A 22,666-nucleotide genomic window follows, 5' to 3' on the forward strand; every position below is an offset into this window, starting at 1 on the left:
CTCCTTGTAAAGGGGCTGGGCAGTATGGGCAGGTGAGTAGCCAGGCAGGGAAGAGCCTGAGCTTGCACTTAGCTGCTTATTTTCTCACATTTCAGGGCACTCTTCAAACAATCTTATGGCATTCCTGGGTGCTTTGGCACCCTGGTTGAGAATCATTGATCTAAACTCTTTGCATGTGGGTACAAGTATTAGATATTCCTCCTCCATTAAGGAAATGTTGATAATCAAATCCAAGATGACTTTGAATTTAAGACAGCCCCCTAATAATGAGATTCTAGGTATGGAAAATTTATGAATTTCTTATAATTTTTGTTGTCTGGAATCCAGTTACTGGAAGGTTATCTTAAATTCATCCCCCTACCGCTGCAGTGGGGAAGGCAGCAGCAGTGGTGGGTTAATTCTGTCCCTTTACCCCCTGGCACTTCTGCCCCTACCACGTGCACTCCTGATGCCTGTGCTTCCCTTGCCACTTGCTACCCTCCTTCCCTCTGTCTACTGTTTTACTCTGTTGAGGCTCTGGCTCTGGTTGCACTTCAGCCTGGGGCACAGAGTGCATGATGGCTGTGGTCCCTACCAGCCAGGTGGCAGAATTTGTGGTTGTGAGGACAGCAGGGCCAGGGCCTGAGCTGCTGCTGCTTTGTGGTCAGGCAGGGGCTGGAGCCATTATATGCTCTGTGCCCTGGGCCAGAGTGAAGATGGAGCCACAACTGAGAGCAAGGGAGCCTGGTGGTAGGGGGGGTGGGGGCTACAAAGCTGGTGGGGGCAGGATAGAGGTAACAGGGGAGGAGGCAAGCAGGCAGTAGCTGCAGCTCCAAGCCTGGGTGAGCGCCAGAGCCTCAGCAGCCACCTGTCCCCTATCTCTGCCTTGTACTCAGATCTAAGATAAGGGGCTCCCCTCCCCCCACCTTGAATGGGGCGGGGGAAGCTGTATCTTGGATTTCAGTAAATACGGTGCATGTCTTATGTATTTAGGAGACTGGAAGAAGTGAGGGAAAAAAAATCAGTTTTGTATTATGCTAAGCTTCAAAACAGCCAAAAGTTGGGGTCTGGTTTGGAGAGTATTTCTTCTGCATAGAAGTATTTCTTCTGTTGCTCTGTCAGTGGGTTTTCTGAGTTCATTCTTTGTGGTTCAGCAGTAGTGTAAGGTTTTGTTTTTGTTTAAGTCCAAACTGCATACCAGCTCATGGCCCGCTTGAGGAATTTTCAGTTTTGTTCAGGCTATGATTTTTTTTATCTTTGAGCAAGGCAAATAAAGGTTACCTCCAGGCACTATATGGAGGGGAAAGGGAATTTTTGGTCAGGTTTTTTCCTGTTCTTTTAGCATAGCAGTATTTTTTAGTAGTGAAGTTTTAATAAATATTTTCAGGAAAGCTTGGGGGTTAAAGAAAATCTGAAATAGGATCAGATCCCACCAACAGATGAGAGGTTATTTACCTGAGTAGTTCCACTGATTTCAGTGGGATGATTGTATCACTGAAGTTGCAGGGTCTTGGAGTCTTAGTTGTGGTTCATATTCTTGATGAAAGTGTCCAAGTAAGCAGTTTGAAATGAGGAAATCATCATGTCTCAACATTTCTGTTGTCCTAAAAAATGTGGTTGGATACTGATGAGCACAGTCTAAGTCATGGAAGTCCCCCATTCATATTTGCTAAAATTCTTTTTTTGATGATACTAATTTTATTCTGCAGAAGCCTCTATCACAAAAATCTTGAATCAGATGTGAGGGAGAATTAAGTTGGAAGTAGAATTTGGGTCTCCTGATCAGGGCCTGTTAAAGAGGAGGAAGGGGGGTGCAGTTGTACTGGCCCCCAAGTTTGCCCCTTCCTTGCCCTCCTCCTCTGTCCTTCTCCACCCCTCCCATGATGATTTTTTTCTTAATGGACATTAAAATACAATAAGTAAAATAATTGCAAGTAATGCATGTAAATAAAGTAGAAATATGATCTATATGATCTAGTTCCTGTTTGCAAAATGGAAATTGCTCAACCAGGATGTATCAGGCTCCCCAAATTTCTGCTACCAGCTCTTGCTTCCGACTGTCCCATGTTTTAAAAACTAGATCATATTGCCATCTAATGGCCAAAGGAATAATTATCCAAGTCTTCATTCACATCTTCAGTCATTTCCAGTTCACTCCCACTTTGGGTGCTCAAAATGCATTTTTAAAAAAATTCAAATTCAGATTCATAATTCAAATTCACAATTTGCATTGTGTGCCATTTGGTTCTTTTAGCGTTTGAAGACTGAAAAAAATAGGACAAAATAGATGCTAGATTTTTTTTTCCATAGATTTTTTTTTTTCTACTAAGTCACTTAACATGCTTATATATAACAAAAAAGGCAAGGTCTGGGCACTGACATCTTTACCATGAGACGTTTTTTGATAACCTGCCAGTTTTTGTTAGGTTAACCGTCTACAAATAAAGAAGTTGAGAAATCTATATTCAATAAGGATTTGCAGTTCGAAATTTAATGGGACTTGTGTTCTCAGGTCACTTAACTGCTTTGGAAAATCCTATATTTAGGAACTTAATTTCAAGTTTTCACCAAAAAAAGGTGTTTTGGTTCCTATATTACAATTCAGTTAGTGTGTTTAAAAATGCTCCCCCCCCCCCCCTTTCCAATGTTGAATTTCATTTGGAATGACAGAAGTGTTTATGAAAATTTTATTAAAATTTAGCCTCTTGCATTGCAGATACTTATGCACACATGCTAATAAGCACACAAGGATTTTTTTCAGTTAGTTGATTTAATTGCATATTGTAAGTTGTGGATTCATTTCCCAATTGTAGCACAGTAATTTTTAACACCCATGTTTTTTTTTTTTTAAAGGAGGTAAAATACCTACCACTAATTAGCCCTTCCATTCCCCCCTCCCCCTGCCCCCCAAAACATCAATTAATATAAATAAATATGGCCTTTATTTTATTTTCTGCATAGTGGAGTAAAAATTCCCAACTGAATGTTCAGGCTCATGATCACATTGTAGTAAATTACGGTTAGCACTGTTTAATTGCTTTAAATGTGTACACTGTTATGTATAAATTTCTGTGTGTGGGAAGGATTTATGTATGTGTGCTTTGAAACTCCATCCATCTATTTGAATACGAATTTTTAGTCAAAATCCACTTTTTAAAAATTATCTACAAGAGTTACAGCTAACACCTAAGACTACTATAAAGCTTAAAGTTTTGTGAGGCTTATTTGGGAATAAGCAGTTTCAGTCTTCCTTATTTTTATTTTGTCTTGCTTTATATCATGAGAAGGGTAAAAGAAGAAACTAAAATTAAAAAAATCCCAAGAAATAGCAGGAACACTGATATATGCTTACTTAAAACTAAAATGGGCTATTTTATATGCCTAGTGTTGCTGTAAATATGTGCTTTTGATTTGAGTTATGAAGGGAGTTTTCATTTTCAGGTCTGTATAGTTGAGCGTTGTCTGGAGGACCAGTGGATAGAGTAAAAACAGATTGCATTTCAGTTTATGCTCCATGTCATCTATTCAGTTTAGTTATCTTTTTTCCAGTTTGCAACTTTTTTCATGGTTACCAGATATATAGTTCTTCTTGCTGTTTTTCCTGCAGTTTGTCTTTTGTAACTTCCTATACAGAACTTCAGAAATTGTGAATAAAATGTGGAAGAATTAAAGACAAATAAATGCGCACTTTTTATTCCAGACTAAACCTTCTGGAAACAGTATCTATCTACAATGTCTATTTGTTTGTACCAATGAATACAGCTTTATAGGAGAGATGATAAAGTCCATTGTTAATATGGAATTTTCAACCAACAACCTTAACACTATAATAGCTTTATACCTTTAATGAAAAAAGGCAATCCTAGTTGTAAGAACAAACTGTCAACAACTACTTGGGCAATTTAAAAAACTAAAATACATGCTAAAATGTCTTTTTATCATGACTTGATGTGTTTCATAGGAAAATTGAAAATTTAAAGTAATCTTTTTTGTAGGTAACTTTTACTTTTTTTTCCCTGCAGGTGGCTTTTCCACAGTGTTCTTAGCGAGGACCCATGGTGGAATGCGCTGCGCATTGAAACGAATGTATGTTAATAATGTGCCTGATCTCAACATCTGCAGAAGAGAAATTACGATTATGGTAAGCAAAGCACTAACTATATCCTGAGGAAATTAACTCTTTATAAATTAATATATATGCAGTAGATGCAATGTATTTTTTTTTTAAAACTACTTTTCTCCATACAATCTTTAAAATGATCTGATTCACTGTTGTGGTGCTATTGGCTTGTTTGCTGGAAGTGAATTTGAAAAGGTACTTGAAGTGAATTGCAAGGGTGCATATTTTTTTATAGAGCAGCAGTTGGCAACCTTTTGACACTGGCTTGGAATGACTCAGCTCTGGTTAGAGGCAGGTGAGCTCATGCCAGGACCTCTTCACTGCCTCTGGTGCTTCTTGGATCCAAAAGCTCCACATGCTGCAGGTAGCCCACCTCTGTTCTAGAACACATAGCATATTGGGGAGGGAACAGGCAGCATAGTGGCAGATAGATATGGAGCAGAAAGTGGACCAGCATGTTGGTCAGGGAGTTGCAGGGTGGGGAGCCAAAGGTTTAGCAGCAAATGGGAAAAGAGAAAGGGATTAGAATGGCACGTGAAGGGTACAGGGCTAAGTTGTGGTACACCTGCCAGAAAGGTTCACTTCCATTGTCTAGAGCAGTGGTCTCCAAAGTGGGGTATATGCACCCCAGGGGGGCGCAAAACAATCCATTGGGGTGCGGGAAGAAAATATTAGAACTTCTATTTAGATGTATATTTATATAAATATATATATATATTGGGGGTGTGTGCTCAAAATTTTTTTACTGATAGGGGTGCGCGATCAAAAAAGTTTGGAGACCACTGGTCTAGGGCAGGGGTGAGCAAAGTCTGGCCCACAAGCTGGATCAGGTCTTTGATGGACTCCATTTCTTAGCAGCCCCTGCCTGTGTCACTCCAGCCAGTTCCTCCCTGGAGTGGCAGGGCTGTGAGTGTGGGGCTGTGACTGCCCTGTGTTCCCAGAGTCTCTGTGGAGACTGAGTGGTGCTGGCAGGGCACATGTCTGGGCTGGGCAAGGAACTGCTCTGGGGCTGGGATCTTGCATTGGTGACAGCATGGGATGGAGCTGGGGCAGAATTGCATTCCGCTGCCCTCATGCCACTGCAGCGAGTGGGTTCTGTGGATGGGGTGTGCAAGCAGTGAGAAGAAGCAGGGTATGCGTTGTGTTTGTTAAACAGGGTGGATTGATTAAAACTGCCAAGTAAGAAACTAGGGGTGCACTGATACAGATGTTTTGGGCTGATACTGATGGCCAATTTTTAATGAGCCGTAATGGCCGATACCAATCTGATACGCAACCCCACAGCATGGATAGTGGCGTCCAGCTGGCAAGTTTGAGGGGGAGCAGACTGAGGACCCTGGAGAGGGAGGGAGTGGAGCTGGCACTGGGGATGGGGCAGGAGCAGGGCAAGTGCTGCCCAGTGGGGCACAGGGTGGAGCCACAGCTCATCTGGGGGGACATAGGGAGGGGGATGGCTCCTGCAGCTGCATGCACTTGGCATTTATCAGCCACATCAGACAAAAAAGAAAAAAAGCCAATTGCTGATACTCTCAATTTTCCTCATAATAATTGGTGCCAATCCAGTACAGGACCAGTGTATTGGTGAACCTCTATAAAATAACCTCATTTAAAATCCTCTGTACGTTTGTACTTAATTCTTTTTTCCTAAAGAAAAGTTGGTTCTTGTTAAAACTTAGCATTACATTTGCTCACCAGTAGGATATAGTGTAGGTGCATTTATTTTAAGCAGTTATATAGCTTAACATACATTTTGTTTGGGTTCTTATTTTTTACTTTTTTGCTAGAGAGATACTTTGCTCTTATGTTGACTAAGTCCAGTGAGTCTCAGCAGGGGTGCGCTATGGTTTGCAACAGAAGATTTGTTCTGTTGTTTTTCCATAATGAGTGAAAGCTAAGAGTTGACACTTTCTGATATGCCTTGAGTCTAATGAGCTTGAGAACCACTGGACTAGAGTTTTTTTTAAAACAATAGTATGGTGTCAAAATATATTTGGGTGGAGACTAGTTAAAAATGAAAACTGCATTTTAAAATGTTTTAGAAAAACTTAAATGTGCTGAATGCATAAGAAAATATTAAAGTGTTGTGGATTTAAAACTTCTGTTTGAGGAAGGGTTGTTGATGAAATTAATTCTTTCTGGGCATTCAGGATTTAGAATGAATAGCTTTTATTTTCTAAAACTAATTAAAAACTAAGAAGAATAAAACCTAATTTTCCTGCTGTTTCAGTTCCCAAAGAGTTTCTGTACTTTGAACTGAATTTGTAGACAAAACTGAACAGAAGAAAATATTTCTTTTTTACCTGCAAAAGAAGCTACAGCTGTCAACCTGGTTTAGCATGTCAGTAAATTTTCAGTTGTACATGCTAAGCCAGTGACTTCCAATTCACAGGATATACTTTTTTTACAGTTTGATAGCAAATGTACCAAATCTATACCATTTGAATAGTTTGTTTAATGATTTTAATAGATCGTAGTAAGTTGAGGCCTTGCCATTGTGTCACAGTTTTAAGTATTTGAATTTGAATTGAATTTGAAAACTTTTTATTTGAAAAATCTATTTGATTTTAATTTTAAAAGAAAAATTAAATTGAGTTTAGTTCCCAGCAGGTACTCCTGTGGTAAGACCTTTCTCAATCCTTCTCTCTGGAAGGCAAATGCTGCATTACGTTAAAAAGATTGAAATATTCAGTGAGCGAAGAGTTAGGTGAAAATCTTGGGAAATTCTTAGGCTTGGGTTAAAATCCTTGGTAACTCACTCTTGAAGATAGAGTATATATATCTTCTTGGTTTTTAAATCAGGGCTACATACAGGTGTTACACTTTTACTGGAATTGCTGATCTCCTGATAAAAACTACATTCAATTCAGGTCCTCCTGGGGGAAATATTCCCTTTCTGGGAGTTCTCTGAAATTGTTACTGGTAGAAAAATAGCTCGAGCTGGAGCACATGTGCGCTCTAAGCATGTGGTACTAAAGGGTTGTTCTGTATGCCACCCTTGACCCCTTAGTGGAGCCCATTACTTGACGACTTGTCCCTTTCCTAAGCAGAGGAGAGGACAAGTCATCAGCAGGCATCCCCCCAAGTTTTAGATCACCTTATGCGCGGTCCAGATTGGTGTGATTTAAAGCTGGAGTTGCAGGGAAGCAAGGGCAAGGACAGCTTCCCTAACTGTGTCCCAGTTCCCTGGCTTTTAAATTGCAGTGCGTGCTGCCCAGTTGAGTGGCATAACGGCCATTTAAAGCCCACAGGGCTGTGTACTGGGAAATAGCTACCCTGCAAGAGAGAGCTTCCTTGGCCCCCATAGTTTTGCAATCCCCATCCCCACTCTCCACCAAAACCCTGGGAGTTGTATTTGAAGCCCAGGGGCTGGAAACCAGGTCTGGGGACAGCTTCCCTGAGCCTGATTCCCAACCCTCAGGCTTTGCAATTCCTCTCCCAACTGTCCATCTGAACAGCGGGGCAGTACTTGAAGTCTGGGAGCCAGGAACCAGGTTTGGGGACCGCTTTCCTGAACCCAGTTCCTGGGCTTTGGAACCCTGCCTCCATCACCCATCAGGCAGCAAGGGGGAGCCAGAGAGTGCTACTAAAGCCCCTGGAACTGCCTGGTTTTGAGATGAGGCAGAAAGCAGTGGCTGCTGCTGCTCTCTTCCTCTTCTGGACTAGTCCAAGGGATGAGGGGAGCAGTGTGGCAAAGCCCCCTGCCAGCTGCTCACACTGGAGAAAGGGAAGGGGACTTGTGGTGCTGCTCCCTTCACTCAGTGCCTGGTGGGAGGAGTGCAATAAAGTACACATTTGCCCTTCAAACTGGGGACTCTAATATGTGAGGTGGGCTGCAGGCTTGTGGCACTGATCCTTCCTCTTGGCTCATGGTACCTGGGAGCTGAGCAGACTAAAGAACACTGTAAGCTGCCATCCTGTGTGTGTGTGCGCGTGTGCGCGCGCGCCTGCCTTTGCCTTTTCCAAATTGGGATAAAATTTGCCACTTCTGGCCAGGAGAAATAACATGCAAACTTGTGTTTTCTACTAGGAGAATGGTGATTCTCCGGCAGAATTGTAATACTTGTATATCACCTAAGTTTTCTCATGTTGTGAGCTATGCAAGATGGACATCACAGATTCTCTGTTCTCTTGGTATCAAAATCCCAGTTTCTGCAGCAATTGATAGTCTATCTAGCATTTATATTAGGACAATGTTTGTGTCCTAGTCTGAAAGTGGCACCTTGTATCTCCACAGTTTCTATTTCTGTATCAAAGAGGTTCAGTTCACAAACGTTTTTTCTACCCATGCTGCAAACTCAATTTCAAATGCTGTCTTAATACAGGAGGCTATACTAGCTAAGCTGTGCAGATCTTGTCTGTAATAGCAGTACTGATTGGAACCCATAAAACTATTCTGATATGCAGAAAACACCCTAATCTGTGCTAGCTATAAAGCTTTAACATATGTAGAAAGAAATTATAATGTATCTACTGCTAAGATGTAGTAAAGTCTTGAACAGATCCACCCTTTAAACATACAAAAGAAAATAACAGATATTAAATCTAGTGTGGTACACTCAGTTTTATGTAAACATATTTCACTTTTTTTCTGGGTACACGTCAGGGTCCTGTTTGAAACCTAAATTTTTGTCAGACACTATTGGTATTTCTTTGTAGTTAAAGACATGCTAGACTGTTCCAATACGGGGGATTTGAATGACAAATAGCATGCTAAAATTTAAATGTCTTGTATCCAGAAATTAAGCTGCAGGACAAGGGCTCCAATCAGTTTACATAGGGAAATGCTTTCAGATATGAAAGAGGGCACAAAATATTTTTTGGCCTCTAAGTAGAAGAGAGAACATTGTCATAGGTTCAGTGCCAGTTGTATTAGATCCTGTTAAATGGCTCCTGGATCAGGTTCCAGTATGAAACAATGAAGGTAGAACTCAGTACCTCTATTTGGAATGACATGTTTCTGGCACTAAATGAAGGGTAATATGGCTGGGATATTCATGCTCTAGAAAAAAAGCTCTCATAGTTTTACCTCTTCAAAGGAAAGACTGACAGAACTTTAGAAAGACAAATATGTAATGCTTGCCTTTGAAAAGTATGATTATGAATACTGTCATACAGACAGGGTTTGGGTTGATTTCTGCATTTGACTTCACATTTTACATAGTTGGCATTTAGTTCAGTTTTTCATGATCTATTGAAGGTAGATAAGACTTTCTAGAACAGCAGGGAGGCATGTTTGGGGCTACTGCTATAATTTAATAATTACATCTGTACATATGCTCTAGCAGAAAGGACAAAAATGAAATTTTAACTAACTCAGTTCTCCTCATCTGTTTCTTAGACCTTTTTTTAACTCTCCCTACTTGAGCAACTCTAAATTTTTAGCATATTCTATTCTATGATTTCAGTTGTTGTCTAGAGAAGTGGAGCTAACCTTCTTGGCAGGCATATCACAGATTACGTTAAGAGGCACTCTAATCCCCTCCCTTTTCTTAATGTTCTCTGCTTCCTGCCCTATTCTGTGTACTCTGTACCCCCTTCCTGATTTGCTGTGTGCTACATAAAACTGCCCATGTCACAGATTGACCACCCGTGTCTAGAGGAAGTTTGCCTAGTTTGCATCTAGCCAGAAACCCTATCTGTAGTGGTGAAAAGGAAGACAATATTGTTAACAATTTACAGTCAGTCATTCAAGTTCCTAGTTTAAAAAAAAAAAAATTCTTTGTAACACATTTCTCGTTTGGGGATAACTTGAAGCTGGCTCAACAGGTATGAGCTGTGTCATAGACAAAATTCAAGTTGTTTGAATTTTCAGTTTTATTTGCAGTGTATCATGAATAAAAAGTTGCTTAGTTGCTCATATTGGGAATTGTTCTTAAAGAATACAAATGAACCTAGTGCATATGAAATGTGTCAAACTTGGCAGCAGTAGGAATCAGACTTGTATACCTACTTGGCGTAAGCTCTGGCATCACGGGCTTATCCTGAGCAGGCAATGTAGATATGTCTAAACCTCTTCTTGGGTAATTGCATCTTTTTCTCCATGCAGTCCTTGGTATTTCCACTGAGTCTGCTAAGATGGGTTGATTGTCAAATATGTTGTCATGTGAACACCATCATGAAATTGCTGCTTTGGATGCACCATTAGAAGTATATGTGAGGCACCAGCTTGCTTGACTTTATTAATAACTACTTAAGAACTCATTCCTTCCCTCCCGCCCCCGATTCAATAATAGACTGTTTCAAGCATAATCTAGAGTAGTGATTCTCAAACTTTAGACCCAAGGCACTCTTTCCATCCCCTTTCCCCAAACTTTTTTCTGCAGTTAGCAGCACTCTGTTTCAAAAATTAATTAATTTATTATTAGGGGTGCACTGAGAGACATTTTTTGAGTCGATACTGATGGCTGATTTTTAACAAGCCATATTAGCTGATTGGGGATCCAATTGCGGATATGCAGCCTGGCAGCTTGGAGACCAGTGTCTGGCTAGTAAGTCTATCGTAGGGGGAGGGAAGGCGTGTGTGTGGGGGGCAGATAGAAGTCCTGAGTGCTGTTCGGCTCAGGCCCCCACTGGGAAGAGCCCAGAGTTGCCCTGGCCACAGCCCACAGCGGCAGCCTGCCCTTGCCCCATGTGCAAATGCAGGTGTACATACCCCTCATGCCCGCCCAGGGTGCATGCAATGGCAGAAGCCACCTGCACCCCCTCCCCCTGGACGAGCCACTTGCAATGTTGCACATGCATGTTGTGGCTGTGCACGTGCACACAGCATTTATTGGCCATGTCAGTGAAAAAAAGCTAATTGCCGATGTTCTCTATTTTCCTTATATTGGTGCTGATCCAATATGGGACTGATCTATTGGTGCATCTCTACTTATTGTACTGCATAAAAAAAATTACATCGGGAACATATTTTAAAACAAAATGGAAAAAACATGCACAAATAACCATATTGTGATTTAAGAAGACACTTTAACATAGCAGTTCTTGTAAATATCTTGAATTTGTTAATCAGGACAAACAGCATAAACTGCACCAGTGGATGTTTAGCACTAACTAATATAAAATGGCAGCGTGATGTCTCATTGGATGAGAAAAGCTGAGCTGAGCCGGCTATTCCCAAATGGGTTGTCTGAAGCTGTGTAAGTAACTTTGCTAGTACAGCTACCTTCTATTATAAAAGTGGGAAGTACCCCCTCTTAGCTTTCATCCAGCTTTTCATTACGGAAAAATAGAGCAATCCTTCTGTTGACAGGGAACTCAGAAGACCACACTAGATCAGAATGTTTTGGATGCTGTGGATTTCTATTTGAAAACTTGTTTATCTTGTGAATCATGTTGTAGGTGTTTGCTCACCTAACAGTGTTAATGTTGCACAACATTCCAGTGTAGAACCACTGATCTAGAATAAAGGGTTCTGTATTCTTCAAGTTCTATGGTTTTCTATGCTGACTTGATTGAAATTTTAATTATACGAGTATTAATGCTCTTGTTTTTCCTTCTGTCTTTCTCTTTCAGAAAGAGCTATCTGGACACAAGAATATTGTTGGGTATTTGGATTGTGCAATTAATCCTGTCAGTGATAATGTATGGGAGGTGCTGATTTTAATGGAGTATTGTCGAGGTAGGTAAATTACCTTTGGGATTTCTTTAGGAGGATGAGAAGGTGATTTGTAACATGAATTCCTAGGGTTATCTTTAGCAGATGATATGCATTTTAGCTAAGTCCATACTTCAGTTGTCTTTCTAATTAAGAGGAACAGCTTTTTAGGTTCAATGTAAAGGAGCTTTCTGCATTACTTAACATGAGATGTGATTTAAAAAAAACCCACATAAATGTTGACCATTTCTTGTTTTGTTCAAAAACCTCTAGATATTTCTGAGCCTTATCATTTCTATTAATATATGCATTAAACCAGGGGTTGTCAACCAGGGGTACTTTTAAAGGTCTCGGGAGACATGTGGGAGGTGGGCAGGTATGGAGTGCTGTCACCCTGCGTTGCTGCCTTGCAGGGATGGGGTGAGAGCAGGGCTGCACAGATGTCATGCTGCTGCTGCTGCTTGCCACCTCTCTGCTCCGCCTCTGGCTGCTAACCTCCCTCCCCCTCCTTTCCCGGCATACATTTATTAAAAAGGGGGCTGCTGGGGGTACGCTTATTTAAAAAAAAAAATGTTGAAAACACCCCGTATTAAACCTTGAAAAAAGGGAATATTTCCTCTCCACACCCCATCATGAAATTGCTGGGTTTTTTTCAGTGGGGCCAACTTTTTTTGGCAGGCATGCCACAAATTAGCTCAGAATCATCCCACTCCAGTCCCCGTCCCCTACCCCATCTGTTGCTTTAGTTTCTGTTCCCAACCCTATGCTGCATGCCCGCTATGCTTTCTGCTTCTTGTCCTATCTGCTGCTGTGCTGCCTGTCCCCTCACCTGTCTGCCATGTGCCATTCATGAAGACTTCTGTGGCACCTATTTCAGGTTATCCACCCCTGCTTTAGATGATAGTGTATCTTATGATCATTTTAGTAATTTAAATCCTCTCCTGTCTTGGAGATGGAGCATCTGGAGATCAAGTTAGTGTTAGGAGCCAGTTTTGGTCAGTTTGCAGAATAGGTTTCAAGGTAACTGTTTCCCCCCCCCCCCAAACCAGTACATTAGATGCTTTGAGTTGCTAGTCCCTTGAGGATTATCGGCCTATGACACTTTACCCCTGTCTCCACTGATCCAAAAACTGTGAATGAAAATGATTGGCCAGTTGGAATTATTTGTCAGACAGATGCAGAGACTCATATGATGCTGTTTTTCAAAAGAGTAGATCTGTTTCCACTTTGTGGTAACTTCTACATACCCCCCCCCCATTTTGCCATAAGACAATGAAGCATTGGGAGCCTTCTGCAACATTTTAGAAATCTAAGCCTTTTGGGAGTTGCATGAATGCTGTGTCCTAAGCTTTAAAACTAGTTCTTAGATGCTGGTTGATGTAGGGTAGGGGAAAATTCCTCTGTACTTCTGCCAGATGAGCTGAATTTTTTCCTTGCTGTGGTTAAGTTAGTAACTGTAATTGGTTGATTTTTTTTTTAATATTCTGATGCAAACTTGTTATTTGTGGATGGGTTCTTCTTGTTTATCATGCTGTGGAGTGACCTAAGCCAGGAGTAGGCAACATATGCTCCACAGGCTGCATATGGTCTGAGAAGCTAGAGGTTTTTGCCTGTACACCATGTTGGGGCTGGGCAGCGTCCAGCTGCACCTACACCACTTCTGCATCTCCCCAGCCTCCCTGCTCTGGTCTGATGTGGGCCAGGTGGTTTTGGTGATGCATCAGTAGCATGGGGATTTTCCTGTGCCCACACTGGAGCCAGGGAGCTAGGAGCTACACCTGCATCAACTTCTGCTTCCCCTAGCTCCCTGGTTGTGGGGTGGGTGCAGCTTTCAGCCTGAGAGGAGCTGCTTTGGGGTCAGGCATCTGTAAACTGCATCAGTGCTATCACTGTTTCTTTCCTAGCTGTGGCATGGGTATAGTTTCTAACTGGTGTAGAGTGGCACTGGGCTAGGCAACTTCCAGCTGTGCCTGCTCTGTAGCTAGGGAGGGGGAGTGGAGAGAAGCAACAGCAGTGTGGGCACAGTTTGCAGATACCTGGTCTGGGTGCACCTCTCCTTTGTCTGGAAGCTCTGCCCACAATGCAGTCAGGGAGCTTGTAGAGAAGTGATAGCATGGGCACAGCTCCCAGCTGCCTGGATCCAGCATGTGCATGGTAAAAGACTCCTACCCTGATGCATCAGAGAACTCATTTTTACTGCTTTGGACTAGAGCTGGATTCTTCTAGCCCATGGCTTTTAAGAGGTTGCTGACCTCTGCCCGAAGCCACGTACAATATTTCAAAGCAGGCATGTTATGCATCTGAACATAAGAAATGGCACAGGCGGTAGAAGTGAAGATGTTGCTACTGGGGCTGTTGGTTAATTTGTGTTAATCTGCGCGATTAATGCAAATACAAATTAATGAGTTAATTTTCTTAATGTGTTAATTGCACACGTGGTTTTGGAGTCCATGCCTGGGCTGCCCTGCAGTGCCCCTCTGTCACTGTCTCTGCTGCCTCTGGGCTGCCCAGCAGGGCAACACTTGCAGCAAAAGCACTAGGCAGCTGCAGCAGGAAGGGCCCAGCAGCAGTGAGGGAGAGGGGCCACTTTTCCCCTTCACCCAGCAACAGCTTTGGGATGGCACCGGCACCTGCCAGGCTTCCCTGTTACCTGCATGCCACTGCTGTGGGCAGAGCAGGGTAAGTGCCCTGCTCTGCCCACCCTGCTCTCCCTCCCTCCCTCTGTCCCTCCCTCAGTCAGGATTCCCCCTGGGTGGGTGCAGTGCTGCAGCCCCCATGCCAGCTGAGCTCTGAGAGCTCTACATGGGCTGAATTTTTGGGTGAGGGGCAGCAGCAGGGATGAAGGAGACTGCAGGTTGGGACTGAGGGGCACCAGCATAGCCCGGCGCAGTGAAGGACTGTAGGATGGGAGTGTGAGACTGGTAGAGCCAGGGGGCTGCAGGTCAGGAGTGAGGGGCAGCAGCAGGGATGGGGGGCTTCAGGGTGGGAGTGAGGTGGACTGGCAGAACCTGAGGAGGTAAGAGACTGTGGGTCAGAAGTGAGGGGCACTAGCAGGGCCAGGGGTCTGTGGGTACTGTACAGTTTATATTCTGTGTTGTAACTGACATCAAATTATTTGGAAAATATAGAAAAAAATCCAAAATCTTTGTTTAAAAAAAAAGAAAAAAGAAAGAAAAGAAACAAAAATTTTATTATTAATGGTGCAATTTAAAATTGCAATTAATTGTAACTATTTTTTTTAATCTTATGATTAATTGTGATTATTTTTTGCTAATTGTTTGACAGCCCTAGTTGCTATTTTTTTCCCCCTTCCTCTTTTGAAAGCATCTCACCTTCCAGAAGGGGCACTGAGAACTGGCAAACCATAGTTCTCTTCATCCCCTAGCCTTAATTTCATTTATGCCATGGTGCCGTTGAATAGACCTGATAACACTTACGTTTGCTGTTCATGAAAAAATTTTAATACATATTTTTGCAAGGATTTCAATTCTGATTTTCCATAGCTCTGGATTTAAAACTACATACATACTTTCTGGTAATGGCCAATTGTACTGTTTTAGGAATTATTCTCAAATTAATTTCCTGCGGAGTCTTTTTTTTCACACCAAGCATACTTTTTTCTTCTCATAGCTAATCATCTATATCTCTCCTTGAAAATTTAAGAGAAGTATGGTTTTGTTGTCTTGCTGATGTTTTTGCTGAATTTAAGTAGTGCCATTCAAAGTTAGTAGGAACTGCAGGTTCTCAATCTTGTAAAAGGAAATATACATATATTATACCAAAAGGCAATAACATAAGATGTGCTGCTGTATGTAAATACCTGTTTAATTTTATTACGTTACAGATGAAGTGGAAAATTAAGCTACTAATTAATGTGGAACGTGAAGGCACTTCTCTTGTTCAATTAACTGCTTTAAACAGATGTCATAATTTGTGGTTATTGGCATTTGAGATGAGTTTAATGAAAGCTGTCCTTTCTTTTCAAAAACTTCCTGTTGACATGCTTGCAGAATTAGCTTCCCCCCTGCATTTCTGTATCTGTGAAAAGTAATGTGTTCCCTCTTGTCTGGGTGATTCTTTCATCAGATAATTTCTCTATAGAAAACCAGTTTCTCTTGTATTTTTGCAGGGAATTTTAAAGTTAGGAATGATTGCTAAAGATTCCCAGTGATACAAAATCTTCTGACAACTGGGCACATTCTTCCAGATGTATATGACATGGCAGAAGAAGAAATATTAGTCTATAAGATAACCTGTACCAGTTATTCTTTACTTTTTTACCATATTATTAGTTTTTCAATAATAAAAATAATTTTCTTTTTCCAGATAGCAGTCTTTGCATAATGTACCTTTGCTTTCAGTGCTTTTCATGATAAGGATGCATTTTAAAAAATTTCTTCTGTGTGAGGAAATTAGAAAGATGCAGTGAATATTATTCGTTCTCTTTGAATTCAATTTCTTTATAATTTTGGATTAATTCTGGCTGCTAACAGTCATTTGCTGGCTTGGCTATTTGTCCAACAGACACACATTATTTGGAACTCTTTGCACTTGTACTATATTCGGGCTAAGTGATAGTCAGTGCTTGGTTTGTTTGTTTTTTTTTGTGTGTGAATTAAAATTTCTGTCCTGAATTGTGGATCTAATAATAAAGAAGAAACAAAACTAGAGTTCTTGCCTACATTCTTCTTCCCTAATATGAATGTGCTATACGTATGGTGACATTTTTCTTGTGCTTGCCTAGTATTTTTGTAATCTTCAGTTTAGCACAGGTGTAGTTTTTTGTATCCGTCTTGAAACCAGCCAAGAAGCTATGTTATATGGAGTTAACTGTAACGGTAGTGACATTTCTGTAAACGTTTTGTTTTTCTTCACCTTTCTAAATAATAAGCAATTTTCTAATTTTATTTTTTATTTTCCTCCCCCCACCCCTTTTAGTTTTGATAGTACGGGAGGGGGGTGGATCATGAAGTGTGTTGGAATGCGGAGATTGTTATAAATACTATTCTGCTTTCATTCAGTGGGTTTGAGCAGGAATATTCATGAATTAGATGCTCTTAAAGAAGATAATTTATTTTTACTAATGCAATTTTGGGTAAGAGAACTAACTCATTTTATAATGGATTGGGAAATGTATTAGACTTACTCAAATGTATTTTTATTAAATACATATACATTATTGTCAGTGCTTTAAATTTTGTATGCTGAGAGTATACAAATGTTATTTTTAAATGCTACACAGCATTTGAACAGAAAATGTTGTATACTTACTGTAGCGGGCCAGGTTGTGAATCAGATGAATCAGCGTCTGCAGACAGGGTTTACGGAGTCAGAAGTGCTGAGGATATTTTGTGACACTTGTGAAGCTGTTGCCAGACTGCATCAGTGTAAAACCCCCATTGTTCACCGGGACCTCAAGGTAAGAACTCTAATAAAAGATGAAGTGGAACTGAAATGTTTGTTTCTACTGAGCAGTCTACAGAAGATGACTGAAGTCATTTACTTTTTTACAGAGAAGCAAGAAAAAGTGTTTCTGGCTGCATAATTATAACCAGAAAATTAAATTAAGTAAATATGTTTCAGCATCCTGTTCCCAGAGAATGATATTATTGGGGTATTTAAATTGGTACTGGGGTATTTCAATTTGATATTTTACTAGTAGAGCTATTTTTTGATAAATCAACATTCTAAAAAAGAGCCCAAAGAAAAAAAGTAGCTGCTTGTTTTGGTCATAGACAAGCATCATATTTGTAGTCCTGTATTTGCTCTTGTAGCACTATGAAAAGCAGGTGTATATATGCCTGTAGTGCTACAAAATAGTGTAAGTGCTACAGAAATATTTGAAACAGAAACTTGCCTGTAACTCTGTTTTCATAATGCTGCATGTATGTAATATCCATACAAATATATGGCTTGGGAGCGAGGGTCTCTTGACTTCCCCCAGCATCCTAAAATGCTCTTGTCTGTCTGCCCCTCCCCCCTTTTTGGGCAGGGGGGCAGGGGGAGAGAGCAGCTGCCTTTTTGATGGTCTTTGAGGTGCATAGCCCAGCCAAGATTGGGGGCTGCAACCATGTTTGTGGCAACAGTGGCAGCAATCTCTGCTTTTGTCACCACGCCACCAGGGATTACTGGTGGCATGCAGTAAGCTATCAGACTGCACTGTTGTCCTGGTCACTAGGGCAGCAGTGGCAAGCTGTCAGAGAATGTGCTGCTGCCCTGTGGACAACAGTGCACTTTTTGACAGCTTGCCACTCTCTGTGGGACAGTGCAAGGACTCCTAAAGAACAGCCTCTATCACCCTCTGACTGGAAGGCAATGCCTTTGTAGTTATTTTGTAGAGCTCCAACCAGAGGGCTGCAAACAAGTGGATCCCCTTCCAAGTGCTACAAATACATGTCTGCCCACAACTGTAGGGCCATTTTTTTATGTTTACTTGCTAGTTTTGTATTTCTGATTTATATCTTTTTTGTTTTTTTCTTTTAAGGTAGAGAATATCTTGTTAAATGACAATGGAAACTATGTCCTTTGTGACTTTGGCAGTGCCACTAACAAATTCCTTAATCCCCAGAAAGATGGTGTTAATGTAGTTGAAGAAGAGATTAAAAAGTAAGTATGTTTTCCATGACTATTCAGCAAGGACTTACTAAATTCTGTGTAGTTAAGAAAACTATTGTATGATATATGCATTAAGGGAAGCAAGTGGTTTACTGGGAACAAATTAAAGTTTGTGATGATTTAAGTGCACGACTCCTGTTCAAGAAGTAGTTCTACTGAATTTCTTTATTGATTGGAAATGTACAATACCTAAATTTGACACAATAGAATAACAGTTTATGTACATTTTCAGCAAAAACTTAAAATGAATGTACTAAATATGGAATGGCAGTGTTAATTACAAAAATGCTTGGAGTCTTTAAATTTTGACTTCTTTAAGACAGTGTACTATTTGTTGTCCCTTTTAATGTGCCCATTCCACCGTGTTTAATTGGAGGAATTGTATAACTTTTGAATTTTAAAATTGTTTCTTTTTTCTTACCTGCTTAGTGATACTTTGGATTATTCCAAACTAAAAGTTACATAGTATGTTGCTGCCATGATGGTTCAGGAAATTAGGGCTGCACTCAGCTGCGGACCTGGAAGTAGACCAGAAACACTTCCGGTCCGTTTCTGAGTCTGCCATGGAGCATGAGGGGGACCCCCTCCCTGCTCCCCTGGCTCAGCAACTGGTACCTCCTGGGTCTGGCGGTGGGGGACATCCAGGGTCCCCCCACAGCTGATTGCTGAGCCAGGGAGGGTGCAAGGGAATTCTCCGCATGCTTGGTGGCAGACCCGGAAGTGAACTAGAAGTACTTCTGGGTCCACCGAGCACATGCAGGGAGGGGCCCCCCCCCCACCCCTGTGGGATGTTCTATCTGCCCTGCTATCTTAGCATTCATGAGCTGCACCTGGTACCTCGAGGTATGTAGAAAAAACATATAAAGTTGTGTCTATGGCTAAATTGCTGATTCACTGAATCAGAATCGAATCTTCAGATCCGGATTCAGTTTAATCAAATTGGGACAGTGATCTGAATCAGTAAATCGAATCGCTGTCTCCTGAATTGGAATCCGAATCAAATATGGCCTGCTTCGCACACCCCTATAGGAAATATAAACAGGCAAAAATTCTTGTGGGTGATGTATTTTTTTTTTATTGGGCCAGCTTGTGGTCAGGATAGATTGAGAGACATAGTTAGCCTGGTGATTGTACAAGCTTTTGTCAGCTGGAATTCACTTCAGCCTAACTTCTATCCCAAGGAAAATCCTGGAAAAATTCATCAAGGAGTCTATATGTGACAGGCTTGCAGAGGGGACTTTGATAGTTGCTTACTGCAACATCAGGGATGTACATCAAGGGCTCAGTGAACAACTCTTCACCAGCGCCCTTGGGGAAAACCAGGAGTAATGGCCATAAACTCCTGGAAGACCATTTCAGGCTCAACATTAGGAAAAATTTCTTCACAGGCAGGGTGTCCAGACTTTGAAATAGGCTCCCTCCAGAGGTGGTGCAATTGCCTACCCTGGAAATCTGCTGCCGTCACCTGACTCCCAGTTGTCTGTCTTGTCTGGTGCGGGGGGGGCTGGATCTCATGATCCCCCGAGGTCCCGTCCAGCCTCAGAATCTATGAATCAGATGTTGTGAGTCTGCAGATGATTTCTTGTTCCACAATTTCCCATTCAGGTTGGTGTTTAAAGGTTTGCTGGCTGAGAATCAGTCACTCTCAGGTCAGCGATGTAGTGTCCAGAAAGGGTAAATTGTCCTTCTACAGCTCATGTCAGAGTGATGTTCCTTAATTCTTTTCTGTAGGGATCTCCTTATCTGTTCAGTGTAGATGGCAGTGGGACACTTACAGGTGATGGTGTATGTGATATTGGTAGAACTGCAAGTGAATGAACTTCAGATGTAATTATGGCCTGGTTTAAATTGTGGGCCCAGCTTGCTAACATTGTGGTCTGATCATGGCAGGGGCTAGCATTTTCATGCCCAGATCATGACGACACCTCCCCTCCCCCCCAATGCTCCCTGATTTGGCTGAGAGGGCAAACTTAGGGCCAGGTTTCATTTTAACAGCAGAGGCCTAACTCCTAAGATCAAATCACTGCTGAAAAACCCCTGTTCCTGCACCCCCCCAGTACACTGGAAGAGGCAGGAAGTGGAGGTTGTTTCTGACAGGCAGGGAGGAAATTCCCTTTTCAGAAATGCCATTCTGCACTGTTGGACTCCTGGCTAATTGACAGCAAGTCTGACATCGAGCTCAGTGTCAGCCAGTCTGCAGTGATGATGATGAACTCAAGGCTGAGTGTATTCTCCCCCCCCCCCCGTCTTCCTGCCCAGAGGAGCAAACAACCCATCCCCAAGCTCTCTCCTCCGCCTGTCCCTTTTCCAACCCCTTCCCCACCTCCCCTGGGATGCTAGGCTTTTGCTGCTGACAGGGGAATGCTTTCTGCAGTCTGCAGCAGCCAACGTGTTGCAAAGAAATGCCACAATATGGCTGCTTGCGGGGGAACGCCCCAGCAAGCGGCCATATTGTGGCATTTCATTGCAAATCACATTTTTTTGGGTGAAAATCACTTCACGAAAAATACAAAATTATGATTTAAACCAGGCCCTAGTTTATAATTCATGTTGTTTGGTCCAGTGATGATGATGGAGCACAGAAGAGAAGGCTTCTGGGCCCTTAGCAATACCTGATGTTTTGGTGAGACTAGGAGTTAGGTAAGCTATTGCTTGAGAGACACTGTTTGAATTTGGGGCATTCTACCTATAAGCAAAGACAGGTTTGTGCCCCATGACTGCTTTAAGACAGTCATCCTTTTCCAGGAATGTTTGGAGGTTATTAATGGTGTATCAGATGTTTAAGCCAGGTGCTGTATGTGACAATTACAGGGACTCTGCCCTTGTCTCAGGGTTGGTATTATAGGAGGTTAGAGCGAGGTTTGAGTACGGCTTTGTTGATTTTAAGTGCCTACAGTTTTAGGGTTGTATTGCAGTTGTAATCTCTGCCCCAGATCCTTAAGGTGTGCATCTTGGTCAGTGGGACCAGAGCAGATCTAGTTGTAATGTGGAGCTTGGCAATAAATAATGGATCTAGTGGTGTGCTTAGGCTGAAAGCTGGCATCCTGATGGTAGCTGTAGCAGTTGGTTGGTTTCTAATACAATGTGGTGGTTATGTCTAAGCCTATACCAAAAATATTACCCACAAGCATTCTTTCCTCTCAGAAGTATATAGGTATTATCAGTTTCTTGCAACTATTTCTTAAGGTACACTGCTGATGTTATCTGAAGATATTTTAAGTTGTATGAGCACACTTACTGTTCTGTGGAAATCAGACATGGTGGAATCCCTGCTGCTTACATGGCAAGAATCAGTTAAAAGATGCAACTCCAGTGTCTGAATTTACTTTTTAGTGCAATACTTGAAATCATAGAAAATTAGGGCTGGAAGGGACCTCAGGAGGTCATCTAGTCCAACCCCCTGCTTAAAATGAAAGCAGGACCACCCCCAAATACATCATCCCAGCAAAGGATTTGCCTAGCTTCTGCTTAAAAACTTTGAGACCATTGCTCCTTGTTTTGTCGTCTGCCACCACTGAGAACAGTCTAGTTTAGGGGTGGGGATAGTTTGGCCTGCAGGCTGGATTGGGCTCTTGGCAGACTCCATTTCCCAGGAGCCCTTGCAGCCACTGGTGGCAGCTCTTGGCTGCTGCCACTAGATCCAGCCCTGCTGCCCAGGCACCCTAGTCAGTCTGTCCTGCCAGGGGTAGGACCTACGTGGGCAGGTGTATGGTTGGTTGAATTTTGAATTACGTTAATAGAAGCACTGTATGTGCAACTTGGGATGTGATGATACCCTCTGCTTAGTGCTGGCTAGGCCTCAACTGGAGTATTGTTATGATTTGGGCACTATATTTTAAGATATAGAAAAACTAGAGAGGACCCTGAGATGAGCAAGCAACAAAGTTGATAAAGAAGTTGGAATGCAAGCCACATGAAGAAAAGTGAGAGGAACTAGGTATGTTTAATGTGAAGGAAGGAGATGCAACATGGATAGCCTCCTCAAGCTGCAGGGGGTGCAGCAGCAACTAGAAGTCACCAATGCCCCTGTGTGTGGCAGCTGGCCCAGCTGGCCACTTCATTATGTCTCTGATGAAAGTTTTCAGAACTGCCATAAAAAATACGGTGAAACAGGGCACAAGGCAGTACATTTCAAATACAACCAAGCAGATTCAGATCAAATCCCAGGAAAAAACTTCTTACTGATGTGGCGAAATGCCGGGCTAGCGGCTCCGGCACCGCTTAGGGGAGCTGCGGGCTTTGCGGAGTTGTGTGAGCGCGTGGCTTGTGGGGCGGAATTGAGGTAGCTTTTAGCTGCCCTCGAGGTTCGCCGAGTTGGCACAAGTAGACGACTTAGAGTAAGTAGTTAGTGTCTC

General features: G+C 42.0%; 1 protein-coding gene across 1 annotated transcript in view; it reads left to right on the forward strand.

The window, feature by feature from the left end:
• Window positions 1–22,666, forward strand: part of BMP2K (BMP2 inducible kinase) — a 130,484-nt gene that overhangs the window by 30,876 nt on the left and 76,942 nt on the right. The window contains exons 2-5 of the mRNA XM_019534306.1: window positions 4,002–4,120; window positions 11,615–11,720; window positions 16,973–17,115; window positions 18,181–18,302. Of these exons, the coding sequence (XP_019389851.1) occupies window positions 4,043–4,120; window positions 11,615–11,720; window positions 16,973–17,115; window positions 18,181–18,302 (449 nt within the window). The 5' untranslated portion in view covers window positions 4,002–4,042. The remainder of the gene's footprint in view (window positions 1–4,001; window positions 4,121–11,614; window positions 11,721–16,972; window positions 17,116–18,180; window positions 18,303–22,666) is intronic.

Source organism: Crocodylus porosus, unplaced genomic scaffold (assembly GCF_001723895.1).
Source record: "Crocodylus porosus isolate Cpor-Errol unplaced genomic scaffold, CroPor_comp1, whole genome shotgun sequence".
Taxonomy (NCBI): Eukaryota; Metazoa; Chordata; order Crocodylia; family Crocodylidae; genus Crocodylus; species Crocodylus porosus.